The sequence below is a fragment of the Amblyomma maculatum genome, chromosome 2 (genome assembly GCF_055883805.1).
Source record: "Amblyomma maculatum isolate TAMU_Amacu chromosome 2, ASM5588380v1, whole genome shotgun sequence".
Classification (NCBI taxonomy): domain Eukaryota; kingdom Metazoa; phylum Arthropoda; class Arachnida; order Ixodida; family Ixodidae; genus Amblyomma; species Amblyomma maculatum.
This window is the reverse complement of record NC_139345.1, coordinates 80,679,540-80,694,548: the sequence shown is the minus strand read 5'-3', so window position 1 is coordinate 80,694,548 and position 15,009 is coordinate 80,679,540. Positions and strand designations below refer to the sequence as shown.

General features: G+C 48.8%; 2 protein-coding genes across 3 annotated transcripts in view; one reads left to right on the top strand and one right to left on the bottom strand.

Annotated features, from left to right (window-relative positions):
* Positions 1-1,056: 1,056 nt before the first annotated feature.
* LOC146199111 (transcription termination factor 4, mitochondrial) lies at positions 1,057-3,431 on the bottom strand. Its single transcript, XM_084594609.1, has one exon. The coding sequence runs from the start codon at positions 3,308-3,310 to the stop codon at positions 2,462-2,464; it is 849 nt and encodes a 282-aa protein (XP_084450735.1). The 5' UTR covers positions 3,311-3,431; the 3' UTR covers positions 1,057-2,461.
* Positions 3,432-3,662: 231 nt separating this feature from the next.
* Frl (formin-like protein) overlaps positions 3,663-15,009 on the top strand; it is a 257,689-nt gene continuing 246,342 nt past the window's right edge. For both annotated transcript variants that reach the window (XM_084594601.1, XM_084594600.1), the window contains exon 1: positions 3,663-4,109. In XM_084594601.1, the coding sequence (XP_084450727.1) occupies positions 3,978-4,109 (132 nt within the window). In that variant the 5' untranslated portion in view covers positions 3,663-3,977. The remainder of the gene's footprint in view (positions 4,110-15,009) is intronic.

Sequence of the window (15,009 nt, the reverse complement as noted above, 5' to 3'; positions counted from 1 at the left end):
CGTCATAAATTTTTTGCCTTCTGCAAATACCTATCGTGACATGGTTAGTCCTGATATGACTATTGCTACCAAATGGTGGAAGATTTGTTCCCCTGCAGAATCCGTGTGTTCTATAAGGTTCCGGCATTTGGTGTTGGTTGCTTTGGTCTCGGCACACTTTGAGCAACAAGAGCTAGCTGAACACGTTTGTAATTGTAAATATACATTAATAGCACATGGTTACTATATGCAGCTTAGGTTTGCGAGTGCATGGCACATATTGCAGCACTATAGGTTCAAAATATTATTTCAAAATAAATGAATGGCCTTGTTGAATGCAACATTACACTCTTGGCAGTTTGGTCGCCTGGGCCATCAAAGTATTAACTGGTATTTGCAAATCTCCATTTTTGCTACCAACATTAGTGCACAAATGTAGCGATAAGTTCTCCCTCTAATGAGCCAACCACACTAGTCTAATGCGCTCAAATACTGTGTTGCAGAGCAGATTAAAGAAAATTTTAATGCAGCTGTTTTGTTAAGGGCAATGCATTTGTGTGTACGATTTGAACAACTTTGCTGTTGCACTAGAGTGGCGCAAGTATTATCAGTAAATATAAGTACTTAGAAATTCATTGTGCTTCATCCGCACAGCACTGCTCGAGCGCTCTAGACAACTGTATACCCAGTTCATTCAACCAAACGTCATAGTGTCTAGTGCTGGCCTCATCTGAAGTGGTTCAGGTGTTCTCTTGCACAATAAAAATGTCTCACACCTAACTTTCGAACATGCTAGCTAACAACATTAGAGTATCAGACAATCTGTTGCAATCATAAACATGGCTTGCTCACTGTGGTGGCTTAGTGACACAGTGCTGCATTTTAATCAAGGCAAAATACAAAAGGTGCTCGTGTGCATGTGATATCAGTGCCTAGTCAAGAATCCCCAGTCGGTCTAAATTTAGTCCAGGGTCTTCCTCTACAGAGTCTCTCGTGGTGCCTATATGCAGTGTTGGGACAGTAAACCTCGCATATGTAAGTATGGTTCACAAGAAGGATGCCAATACTAGACATGTATGCTCTTGCGTAAGTGGAATTTCATTGCTTGACACTTGCTAGATTACAGCAGCCACCAATACAAACGAAGATGAATTTCAAGGTATACCATGCCATTTGGTTTTGCTGAGGATGTATGAGCACATCAAGACAATACAGGGGCAGGGTCGGCACATAGGAGAACGCAATAGAAGACATTCAGTGTTAAATAAAAAGCAGGCTCCCGAACTGATTGAACCGTGAACATAAAGTTGCACAAAAATGTGAATACAGCCCATCATTTCTGCATAAAACACAGTTTCACTTGTGTACAGCAGAACACCTCATCACAGTTTTTAGCTTTTAGAGACGACACTTGTGCCGAATTAGAGCCAAGCAGGCCAGTGGCCAACAAGGTTGACACCTAGCACTTTTCCTGGAAACCATGAGCTGCTTTCCAATTTCAGTTTTCAGTATGTGGTGCACGCTGCTCGAGCACTCTACACAAGAGTGACACGGACTGCACATGCCAGCAAATTGCATGTAGTGAAAGCAGTCGGCCAGTACAAGCCACATAACGAGTTTCGTAGTTCAGAGTCAACCTCACTTGTCTGCAGTGATCAAGTGGTACTATGCAGAGGAAGTAAGGTGACCAACTTTCACTGATAATGCTCACTGAGCTGTAGTGTAGCCACAAAATCGCGCAAACTGCGCAGACACATTGCCCCTAAGAAACCAACTCTGCCAAGATTTGGCTTAATATGCTCAGCGGTATACCACGCAAGTTTGATCGGCTCTGTACATATACTACCCTTCTCATCAGTAGCACAAACCAGCAGCTATGCATGTGGTCAAGGGGTCACATAGTGGAGTACTAACTGTAATGCTAGTATAGCGGAATTGAGCATAAGCTTTCAGGTCACTCTTGTTGCAACTTAAGCAAATATGATGCACAGAGGCAAGATATTATGTATGTTCATTAGAAAGCATATTTCTGCCACAAAATGTTATTGAATTTGTTGAGGGAGAAAGGATCAGCAATATTATTTAATTTGACCTCACACATGCATCAGCTATTTTCGAACAACCCGATCAAGTATGTCGCCTTTGCTTTCACTGACGATTACTCTGTTATGTTATGCGAATTTTTTTTTTTTTTTTTCTGTGCACCTAGTGACTGCAGCAGATGTAATCATTCACCCTTTCCTGTGAGGCAGCAAATGATGCCGCAGTTGCACAAAGCCAGTCATGTAAGTGATGAGCCAGAGAAAAACTATAGGTTTTAAACACACATTATCTTCGCTTATTACTTCATTTTTACTATAGTAGCAACAGTACTTGCTTTCACACAAAACCGGTCTAACGGTTTAGAATATAGAAGAAATCAAAGTTGCTCCTTTACATACAGAACACATCATTCCTCAACCATGAAACAATTGGCAGGTTGCTAATCAAGATCATCGTCACTGTCCTCAGCATCCTCCCGTTCTTTCTCCTTTGCCATGAGTTTCTCAAACACGTCATACTCCTCAGCCGTGACACCACAAATGTTGAGGTAGAGACGGAGCGGCAGCCCCACTATCTTCTCTAAAGGCGGGTTAGTGGTCGTCACTTCCTTGGGCTTGGGCGTGCGATACTTGCCGCAACAAAGCATGAACTGATGCCTAGTCCTGATATGCAACAAACTATAGCTCAAGGCGCCGCTACTAATTATGTGACCCGGACTGATCACCATCGCGTGTGTAATGTAGTACACTTTCTCCATTACCATGTCCCAGTCGTCAATAAACACCTGCGGGCAGGTTTCCGCCAATCTGACGATGTCTTTGTTCGGAAAAACGGTGAAGAGTTCCCTTTTCCTTTCTTCGACCGCTTCAGGCCTCAGATAGAGCAGTTCTGGGTACTCGGACATAGTTTTCAAGAATGCAGGCTCGCTTCTATACAGACTTCTCCAGAAGGTGAGAATATTGCCCAGGGAACTGTGCAACTCGACGATTCGCGGCGCCTTGGCGATCACTTGGACGACTTGCTTGTCGTCGAATCCGTGGCTTAAAAGCGTTTGTACGACACTCTCGTAGAGGTGATCCGAGCTCACCGGATAGCCTTTCAACGCTTCGAAGATGTTCGCCTTTATCGAAGGCACTCGCGATGCGGGCTCGTTTTCCTGAAGGCTCACGTGGCTGCAGGCACGAAAACACACTGGTAGGCGAAGACGATCTGCCGGAATTTTATCGGGTCTTGCGGTCATTCGCAGCGCCGAACAGGCGAACGATCTCATCAGCGCAGCTGCTGCCATGCTTCCAGCTCATAACACGTGCAGCATCGCTTAGCAAGTTAAATTACCAAATGCCCAAATCCCTTCTCCGCACAACATGCATGGCAGAAACGGTGCTAACAGCGCAGCGCTCTGCTTGGTGCTGCCCTCTGTTATTAAATATGACAATCTTTGAAATGCTTTAGTGAATAGTGCAAATATAAACAGCTATGTCAATTTTGAATACGTATCTTTGCTTGTAAAGTATTAATATAATAGTAGTGCGCAACCTAAATTTTAATAAAAAACTTTGATTTGTACTCGCAACCTGATTGGCTAAAAGTATCCAAACTTTGCCAGTCTGCCCGCTCTCGCGCGCATGCGCATTTTTATTCCCGTTTCGGAGAACTGCGAGTGAGTGCGCGCTGTGTGGAACGCTGCCGCCGCCGTCGTCTACTCGTCGCCGTCGGCGCTCCGAGCATCGCGCACGTTGTCGCTCGCGGCGGATCATGCGAATCCGGCGGAACCGAACGGATGCCTTGTTTTCGCTCAGTGCGGTGTCGGAAAGCGTTGAGTGTTGCCAGTGAATGTGCCGTGGGTGTGCCTAACCGGCTGTGAACTTTTTTTCCTGTGCGTGCCACTTGCCCCCGACCTTTCTGAGTGGATTTGGAGGGAGAGAGGGAGTGGACGAAGCAGTCGCGGCGACAACATGGGCATCGGCGCGAGCACCCCTCGCAAGGATCCGCCCAGGTCGAACATGGTTCGGCTTCACACTGTGGATAATGCCAAACTTCCGATGCCCGAGCAGCCGGAGCTGGAGCGACGCTTCACCAAAGTACTGGTAAGCAGTGAGGGCCGTTCCCCCATCTCGACGCGCTTGTCAGGCCGCGCCGATCCGCCTGTCGTCCCAAGACGGCGTGCGCCGCCACCGCCGCTCTATTGTTTGCTGCAGCGAGGCCCGCTCTCTGTGCCGGACGGCCCGTATGCGGATGCCGCTGGGATGGGCACGATGGGACATTGCGCTGTCACGACTCGTCAAGCGCTGCCAAACCGTCGACAGTCGCAGAGGCGTGAAAACATGAAGCATGCTCGGCGCCATAAATTGGATGACTCGGCTAACGTCTTCTCTAGTAACCTTTTTGTTGTTCTTGTCTTCTTTCTAGGAGTTTCCTGCACCATTTAGCCAACAGCTGTTTCGATCACGCACCGACGGAGACCGAGAGCATGCCAGAATTGCTTGTTCGCTCCACTGTTCAGCGTGCCGCTGCTTGTATACTTTATTGGCGCGGTAGTGTTGTCAAGCGCGGGGGCGGCAAGCACGCGAAAAGACGCTCGCGCGTTTGAATTTATTGGGCTCGTATACGTTTTCATTTACGTGTATTTTTGTACTCCATTCTTCGAAACGAAAGCAGGCGTCGAAACTCGTGTGATTCGTACACCTTAGCGCGCAGCTGTTTGAGCACATACCGTGCGGAATGTGGCCTTTATGTGGAGAAGAGCAGCAGTGGGAAAGAGTAGCAGACGGATCGTTGCCCCGCGCAACTTGTTGCTGCTTAGGCCGCATCGCCCGTAGCAGCTATTGTTTGTGAGAAATGGCAGCTGTCAGCCCTCGTACCCACTTGCAAATTCGGTTTGCAAACAACGTGCGATCCTGTGTTAGGTGCTTCGCTTCCCGCCGTGTGCTTTCTCCTATCTCCTTGCTTAATTAATATGCCGAGCGTGCAAAAAGTACTCATTCTAATAAAGATGACTGCGCCTCACCGTTAGTTATGTCAGGAATGTGTTGTTGCTAAACAAACTGTAAAAAGCCTGAATAATTTCGTTCCTTGCTTTAACATCGCTGAAGATGACAAGCGAACCAGTATAGTGTAAAGGCTGCGAGGTCTATCAGCATGCTGTCCCAAGTTGTTCGTGCTGGAATTTGAAACTGAGTCCAAAGTAGTTTTCCTAGGCAAGACCATTCAACAACCCCCTTCTCCATATTTCCGTTATGTGTGGCGCTCGTCCCAGTACCCCTGCTCTGGGCTGCCTGGATCTTTCAAACGTTTGGCTGCTCGTCGTAGTCTCCCTTTCTGCAAGCAGGCAGACATGTTAGCAGACTTTGCGAAAGAGGGCCATTTATCTCAGCTGCCTCGGTCTTTTCGTTCACCGTCTGCGGCGGCTTGCGCTGTCGGCTAGTCTTACTCGCGTCGCCATCTCAGCGGCGAAACCAGTGGTTATCTGCGTCTCGGACGTAACGAAAACACCACCATTACAAGACCTAGCTTCACAAGAAGCGCTGGGCTCCAGTGGGCTTGAAGCTCAGGATATCTCGTCGGCGGCGGCGAGGAGCTGGAAATCGGACGCCGCGCCCATTTCCCTCTGCGGCCAGCTTCGTCATCAGCGTGTGTGCGAATTTCGCAAGTGGAAAAAACTCTGGGCGCTTCAAGGACACGCGCTCTGCCCCGTCGCGCGACCCGCGTCTGATGAAACCTGCTTTTCGTCGTACGGCTGAATGAATGGATAGCGAGTGTTTTGAGGAGCGTCGTCTCTGACTCGGCTTCGTGGTCAAGGTTTTGAGGCACATTATAATGCGTTTATGTTCTCTCCGCCTTCGACAGTGGCTTCACGTGCACTACTATTGCTGTCTTCCCAACAGAGATGATTTAAAATATTTAAAAACAATGAAAAATGCGAGGAAAAGATGTTTGCTAGCCACGGTAATCGCTGTCAATGTAATACAAATAATACCCGGGGTGCGGGCGACGGAAATAAGAGGTACAGGGAAGGGGTAACGAGGGGAAGTATACGGGACAGCGATAGCAAAGAAAAACAATAGCTGTGTACACTGTTTACTAAGTGCAAAAAGTGTGTATGCCCGTGAATGTCCGCCCAAATCTGGATGACGCGAAAGTGGATTTTGCACTGCGCGAAAATTGTTTCACATATTTATGGCTAGGCGCTAATTGTCCAGTCGGTCTTCGTATGGGCCTTGCCGAAATTTTCTTCGTTTAGATTTAAATGTGAATGGGAGGGGGGTGGGGTACGAATTTTTACAGGCCGTTGGTGTTACGGGTAGCGGAGGAGCGGTATAGTGCGATACAGTCAGTGTAATTCTACGTAGTCGTCTGTGTAAAAAAAAGAGGGGAAAAAAGAAAGAAAACAAAATGGGGAGGGGGGGGGGGATTTTAGGAAATCGCTAATTTCTTTCGCGTTTCTCATAGCATGGAAAAAAAAATGAATTTGATATGATCACGCGCCATCGATTGCGATGAAATAGTGCATCGGATACCATAATTTACATTTCGCCCCACCTACGAGAAATTACTTCCCCCTCCACTTTAATGTATCGCGGTACGCGTATCTACATACTTTCACTTCACTCTTTCACCCATTTCTACCCTTCCTGATTTGGTGGCATAGTTTGCGCCTTCTCCTTTCGCATAACCTTCATCTATGCGTATTAATTTACCGCAGCGAACCATTCGCTTTGGTACCTGCGGTATTCTTTTCGGCATCGAATATGTTAGCTTCATCCCAAATAGTGCATGATAAAGCTGCATGTATGGCTTTTCCAACACACTTCTTTGACCGCTGCCTGTTTATTTGGCACGCTATGTCGCTTGGTTAGTTGTTTACGGTGCCGGTTAACGAAAGTTGGCTGCTACCTCACTTGCGAGAATTAAAGCGCATAAATCCGGAAACAGTCTTCATTTTAGGAATCGAAGGTATTGCGCGGGGCAGTGGCGTAGCCTAAAATTTTTTTTCGAAGGGGGCTGGCGTTGCTGCTCAACCTCTTCCGTAACAAGATGCCTATCACCAACCTGTCACCTCTCAACTGCGCCATAAATTCTGCATGCTGGGGTACAATGATTGCACGGAGCTAGAGTACCGTCCGGGGCTTTCGTTCCATCGAGTATCCTGTGCATGTATTGTTTCAGACGAAAATCATTTGTTTATTTTAGCAAATGCAGAACTGAAAATTCATTATAGCCAGTTTTACAGCCATACAATTAACATTAGTTCGAATACGTAGCCTTCCTGACGGACCCACCGATGAAATGGTTGCCTGCAATCAACGCTAATAGAGTTCTATTAACGTTGGCCTGCAATGTCTTGAGTGGGCTTATAACTTCGATTATAATGCAGCATCTGCACTCTAACAAACTGAAGTGTTACGAACAGACGAGGACTCTCAGCAGATCGCTTCGACAGATTTTTCACCTGAGCGTACATCGCGGCTAAAAACACCGAGATTCAATGCGAACAAGATACCTGGGAGGGAGAAGACAGCGCGGCGTCAGAAGATCGAGTTTGGCCTGCGGAGGCTGCGCATGTGGCGTCATGCTCCCTCCTAGGTTTTATTTGTCCACGCATTCCATCTATGCGTGCTATTTCAGCTTGTCTGGTATGGCTTGTCTCATTTGTATGGCCCGATGAACGATTGAAGAAAACTAAACGCAAATTTCGCTTGTTTTATTCCCGCCGAAATCTCGTTTTGAGTGTGAAAAAGACATACTTGGAGACAAAGTACAGATTGATTTCCGGTTCTGATGGTTGTTTTAGTCTGCGGTGTATGGCAGTACGAAAACATTTCGTGGTACGCCCAGCTGGCGCGGGGCGATGAGCCCTTCGCATCCCCGAGCGAAATAAAGCTGACACAGAAAGTTAAAAGGCCTCTCTCTCTCTCTGTCTCTCTGTCTGGCGTCTCTGCAGCGCAGCTGGTACAAGGTGACGACAATGGCACTAGATTTTCAATCCTGCTCTGACAGCTTCAGGGATCCGACAATGCAATCTAGGCGTTCGAAAAACGTGAACAGACTCTTTTAATTAATGACATGGTAACTGCCAGAAGGGGTCACGACTCACGATGAACAAAATGCACTAGCGAAGCTCCGTCTTACCTAATGGCTTACTGAGAATACATCTGTATGTCTACTTCCCCGGAATGGCTGGGATCCCGAGTTCACATACAATGCGGTGCCGGCCCCGTCAAACGCAAAAGGGGTCCGCATTCGGAACATTTAATAACTGCTGATCTTCTCTTTTCCTAGTTTCAAGGAATAATCAGTGTGCTGGAAGTTCTAAGGGAACCGCGCTGCCGCTTCCTTTTGTGCTGTTTGGCGCGTTACTGTGCTCGCATTTTCGGTGGGTCCATGTGCCCCACCACAGCGGGGTGACATCACTCGTTCTGCAAGGGTGTGGGGAGATAGCGCGCGTCTCTCAGTCGGTCGAGCTTCCTGTCGGCGAGATAATCGCCCTGACTGTGTGGGGCCGCCGAACGATCGTCGTCGGCCGCCAGTTCGCAGCTGTGGCTTGCGCCCCTGCGTGAAACGACCGTGAAACCGAAATGAACGGCGTGAAAAGAAAGAAAAAAAAAAAAAGAAAAACCAGCGTGGAAAGAGATTAGGAGAAATGAACGGCGTGAAAAAAAAAAAAAGAAAAGACGAGCTTGAAAAGAGATTAGGAAGGAGATTGAGAAGAGCGAGCAGGTGTTGAGAGAGGATGATATCATCGCAGTGTAGTGCTCTTTCTTTTTTAACGGGATCGTTTCGCTAAAGCTGTCGTGGCACTGTGGGCGGAGCGCAAGCATGTTGGTCCTCGTGACACGCTTGTTTGCTGCCCAATGTAAGTTGGAAGAGGGTGCTGGGAGTATAGGCAAGGCAAAATAATGCAAATCTGCTGCAGCTGAAGCTCAAAGGGAGCACTGCAGGTGAGGCTCAAAGGAAGTACCTTTGGAAGACAAATATGAACCACCTTTGCAGGCTGCGAGGTTCGAAACTGGGCTTGGGCCCACAGGGGAGGGGGCGCAGCGGGGTTTACGGAGCTTCTCCCAAGCGCACGCCCCTAGAAAAGCCGAGCGCCAAGCCGGGGGACGGTTGTACCCATTTTTGCCAGTGGGTTTCGAGCTAATGCAAATTTAATGCAAATTAAATATAATAAACGTGATTTTGATGAATAGAAAGGCACAGTAACTGTCTGGGCGTCCGAACCGCTTTGTGAGGTGTGAGAGAAAAGAGGAGATAGAAGCGCTGTTTAGCCCTGTTTACTGAGCCCCACTGTGGGGGTCAAGTTGATGGGTTGACTTGACTCGACCATACCGGGATTACATGAACCGTCCTCGCGACAAGATGGACTAGCAGAAAGCACCCAATTCCGTTTTTTTTTTTTCTTTTTTTTTTCTACCGTTCTCTCTTACTATTCCTCGACTCAACTCGACCGCGTTTGCATGCTTCCTGCAGCGGGGTCGAGCCGACCCGGCAGCGTTTACATGAACTCAGAAACTGATTTGCGACCCTGATAACTCAACTCAGCACGCCCCTGTCGGGTCCATATAAATGTCGATAGGGTAGCGGTGTAGTGGAGGGCTCCAGATGATTTTCGTCCGGGTGGGATTCTTTAGCGTGCACCATCACGTAGCTCACAGTCGCCTTGCATTAATCCAACACCTGTTTGTTATTCAACTCGGAACCGCTCCGCAAGGGTAATGGGCCAGAGTGGGGGGGGGGAAGACGTCGGCGAAGCGCAGCGTGGATCCGCCATTGTAAAGACAGAATTTGAATGCTGCACTGATAGGATACCTATTGACTTCGCCATCAGAACTTTCCCTCGAGGAATGTAGGGTTGAGGTGGGGGGGTCCACAGCTTACGGGAGAAGACAAGTTATATATATATTGGTAATGTTGACTGTCGGTGTTTTTACTGGTGTAATCACGTGTCGTCGTCTCACCGCGTTCTCGTTATCGCAATCTCCAGACCGGTCAACATCTTGCTTCCTATGGAGACTGGACGGAGTTGCAGGATCAGTCAGTGATCCTTTTGAGCGCGTTCCTCTCTTCTTTCCTCGCGTCCTGACTGTTCTCTTTTGAGTGCCCGCCAAATCGGCGGCGTCCTTCCCTGGAAGCGAGGCCCTCTCGCCACGTCTGGCAGGGGCGCGAGCGAAAGTTGATCCGGCCACGACGTGGTCCCATTTGTGTAACGTAGCGTGTCGCCTCCGTCGCGGTCGCTGTGAGGGCTTTTATCCGGCGTCGTCGTCTCGTGTTGGAGCGCGCGAGCCGATTTTCTCTCTCGCGGCCTTCGAGTCGCCCCGCTTTTATTTACGTCGTCTTCGAACCGGTCGCGTTTCTTCTTTTTGGTCCGTCTTTTGCAAGCCTGCTCCCGCTGTTCTCGTGCGCTTTCTGATTTCCTCTTTTTCTTCGTCCAACTTTCGCTCCGTTCTGTCCGCCGATATCTGTCGCTGTGGGCAAACAGGCGCCCTTGAGAGTGGCTTTGACCGTTCCGAGGGAGGCGTGTGGATGGCGCTCGCTTTGCGTTTCGACACGATTTTTGTTTTTTATTGCTCCGTATTTTTTTCTTATTTCTTTTTATTCGCCGCCGCAAGGTCGCCGCCACGTCCTGTCCGCGGAAGGCCGCCGCCGATTGGAGTTGGCGAAATTGGCTCCGGTTTTGTGGAGGGTTCCGAGTGGGCTCTCGCTTCGTCATAAAAAGGGCAGATTGCGCCTGGCGCGATATGTATCTGAACTCGTCCCCGGATCGCGGGAGACCGATCGTAGTTCCATTGCCGTGACAGGGGGAGCTTGTGAGAGCTGACGAGTACAGAATTGATTCAGCCTTTAGATGGACAGTTGGAAGAAGCCGAGGCTGGCCTCTATCTATTGATTGTCACTTTTTAATAGCAGTGATGCAACTTTCAGATGCGACTTCTCTCTCTCTCTCGCACACGCACGCACAGAGAGAGACAGAGAGACAGAGAGGTAGCACAGAGAGAGACAGAGAGGTACGCATCTCCTCAACTGCAGCTCTGGTTCCTTCGCACTTTGAGCCTTCCTTTCTTGCCATTCGATGGAGGCGAAACGGAGTGGCGTCCATGTGCTGTGCGATGTCGATGCGCGTAAATAATGGTCTAAATATCCGGAGCCTTCCACTACGGCGTCTCTCATAGCCTGAGTCACCGTGGCCTGAATCGCTTTGGGACATTAAATTCTACACAAACCAAACTATCCTTTCTTGAGATTCTTAAGTCATGCGAGAAACCTTTTTCACTCGATTCCGTATCTTCTTTCGCTCAGACTTCACCACGTGCCAATGCTCTTTGCTCCATTAGTTTATAACCGGCACAATTTTCTGGGCGACGCTGCGAAAACGGTCGCGGATCGTGCTGGAAACGAGCCGAGCGAAAGCGAAACGGCTCGCAGCTGCAGCGGAAACTAAAAATACAAATTAAACTATGGAGAGAAGAAAAAAAAAATAATAACGCAAGAGACTGTCTGTATGCGACTGAACGATCCCACTGCGGGCTATAGAACGACGGGAATTTTCTGGCCTGTTTCGCCCGCACAAAGGGCAAAGCTCTGTAGCGGCATCGAAAGAATTTCACAGCCAAGCAGAACGCCCGTCCCGCTCTTATCGGCTTCCACCTCGGTTCCTCTCTTTTTATTTTACTTTTTTGCCATTTTGCTCTCGTTACAGCTGTTGCGTCTGGTAGCGAAGTGACCTGTTTGCTGCTGCTCTGCGCCCGCTTTGCCAAAGATGTACTGGTCATAGGCGATATCCAAGCAGTGCACGTTGTAATGCGGTCCCATTGAAGACGGTCTGGCAGGGAAGTACAGGCTTAGGAGTTGTAAAGAGAAGAGCATTTCTTGTGCATTTACGATGATTGTGTGTTCTGGTTTTGTGCTAAGGGAGGTTCCGCCACATTTCCAAAGCATCTCATTTGGCGAGGCCTAAGTATACGTTAAGCAGGCGTAATGTGGGCAGTGGGCACACAGTGCCATCGGCTCCTTCTGTACACCTTCCTTTTTTCTCGGTTCCTTATAACAGCAGGCTGGCCTTTCACTAACCACATTGAGTTGCGAGCTTGCTTTCATTCAATAACCACTGCCTCTCTTTTCCGGGTGCAAAGCTCCCAGTGCACATTTGCGCACATATGCGGGGGCTATCGGGTAGAGTTTAAAAGAGTTTATCTTTTCAAAGAAGCTTGGCTGCCGATGAGGCGACGAAAAGGCAGCCCTTGCCTGATGAAATGCCAGCCCCCTGTATATGCATGATATGGCTGTGTCCCTACAGGAAGCTACTGGTAATCCTTCGCTTCAGATCATTTTCCTCAAAGCTAGCACCCCATACCTGCTCGAAATGTGTTGCGCCAGTGGCGTCGACCGATTCTTATGAGGTGTATAATCCCGGATGATTCCCTTGAATCCTCTGGGATTACATCGCATTGCCATCGTCATAATCACCATCATCAGCATTACTATACCCACTGTAGGACGAAGGCCTCTCCCATATTCCTGCAATTAACCCTGTCCTATAGCTAGCTGCATCCATTTGGCCCCTGCAAACTTCTCAACCTCATCCGTCTACCGAACTTTCTGTCGCCCCCTGCTACATTTTCCTTCATTTGGAATCCAATTTGTTACCCTTAGCGACCATTGGTTATCCTCTCTTCGCACTACATGTCCTGCCCGTGTCCATGTGTCCTTCATTTCAACTATAGAATGTAATTAACTCGAGTTAATTCTCTGACACCCACGCTGTACGTTTCGTATCTCTTAATGCAGGGTATGTCATCGGCAGGGCATATGACAGGTAAAAGATTATTCGCCACAGCTTGATCGGATTAGCCGTGGCGTCACCAAAAACGCTCCACGCTAACCCTGTTTACATGGACCCGACAGCGGAGGGTCGAGTTGGGGAGTTGAGTGGACTCGAGTCAACAGAACGAACTGATCTCAAATGAACCCGACCCGAAGAGCGCAGAACCGGCTCTGTGCGAGCGGCGATTATGGCAGTACCTGACGTCGAGGCGAACTATCAGACGGCACCCGATTCCGGTTTCTTTCCCCCGGCGCATCTCTACTATTCTCCTCTCCCACTGTGCCCAGTCTCAACCAACACCCTCTAGACTAGAGGGTGTAGACTAGAGGGTGTTGTCTCAACCCGACAGCGTTTACATGCTTCCTGCAGCAAGGTTAGTGCACTGTAGCGGGGTCGAGTCCAGTCAAGAGTCCAGTCAACCCACCCCTTGCGCTGGAGTTGACTGGACTCGTCTCGTCGTCTTCTCGACCCGACAGGGTTTACATGAGCCCGGTAACCGGTTTTCGACCCGATAACTCAACCCGTTCTTGTCGAGTCCATGTAAACGCCGCTACTATTGGCTGCAGGGCCTTCCTTGAAGGGCATCTGCCGCTTTGTTCTTGCAGCAATTAAAAGCTCGACCCCCCCCCCCCCCCCTCTCCTCGCATGATGCGGCGGAATCTCATCGCCCGGTGGCCGCTCCGCGCTCGTTGGTCACCAGTGGAGCGCGGGTGGCGCCTGTGATGTCGCCGACATTCCTGGCCGCACGCTGTGCAAATGGGCTCGTCTCTGTTTCGCGCCCGTGGAAGAAGAATCTGTGCCCTACGGGGCGTTCCGTCATCATCGATCTACCTCAACGTCGACCCTCCCGTGGGCGCGATAATCTCGCGCCTGCCTGCTTCCACCCGACCCACGTGACGGCCGTGCGGTGCGCACATTTCGATGGGCATGCTGACGCGCGCGATGATCCGCGTGTGCGATTTCATGCGTGTGCGCGGTTGAAATTCGGCCCTCTTCTGTGGCGTGTCTGCCTGCCTGGGTTTCCCGCTCCTTTCTTTTCTTTCTGCTTCTTTCTTTTTATCATCAGCCTTTCGATTGAAGGTGAAAGTAGCAGCGTCCACATGGGAATCGCTCTGACGGGCGGCCGTTTTAACGTGTTCATTGTTGGAGCCAGCAAGAATTCAAATTGCTAGTAGCTGAATAGTCAGATAAGGAAGAAATTGAAGGTTTGTTCAGATGATGTGATCACTTTATATGGGTTTGCAGTGGAAAAAAAAATTTTTCAGATTTGAGAACACTATGAACTAATCTGCCCCGCACTAGCGACTGAACTCTGTAGGTATATCGACGCAGTGCGTGACTGAAAGGTCAGGAATAGAAGCGAAAGTGAGGAAAAATAAAAGCTGGAAGTGGAATCGAGCGTACATTCGTGGAACAGTTAATTAATTAGTCGGTCTCTATTCGGGGCCCGGGTCGCTCACGGTCATTGGTCTGTGCTGAGCATCGGTACTTTCGTTTTCATCGTTATTCGCTGAATGCTCCATCAAAAGCAGTATTTTTTTTCTCTCTCTCTCGAGCTTCCTTAGTCGCACTTATTGCCAGGTGTGCGGCACTCGATCGCTGTACCAAGAGTCAAGTGACCTTAGTATATGCAGGTTCAAAGGTGATTTGATCATGTTTTTATTATTATTATTATTATTATTATTATTATTATTATTATTATTATTATTATTATTATTATTATTATTATTATTATTATTATTATTTTACTTGCGCGGTGATCAGCGGCGGGTTTTTCTGCGAGTCTGGGACAACTGAATAAGTGGGAGCTGTTGCAGCTGCACTTGTGCGGGCATTTGGTGACCAGCAGAGTATGTAAACATAGGTCGTTGGTGCATGCGCTGCACTCTTCTCATCAACCATCGATTGGAGCTCGTGCATTCGTTGACGCGCAGCCGTATAACACGTTGCAAGAAAGTCTGTATTCGTTCATCCATGCCTCGATCACGCATGATCGTTGCTAAGGTCGATTTATATGGTTACGTGACGCCATTGTTCTGATCTTGCTTCCCTTTCCGTGGGCACCGAGTTGACGAAGGCGTATACGTTTACGTTGCTTTACGAAGGTACGAACGTCGAACGAAAATCGCTAAAACGAATGACGAAACGGATGAAATATGCGCGCAAGA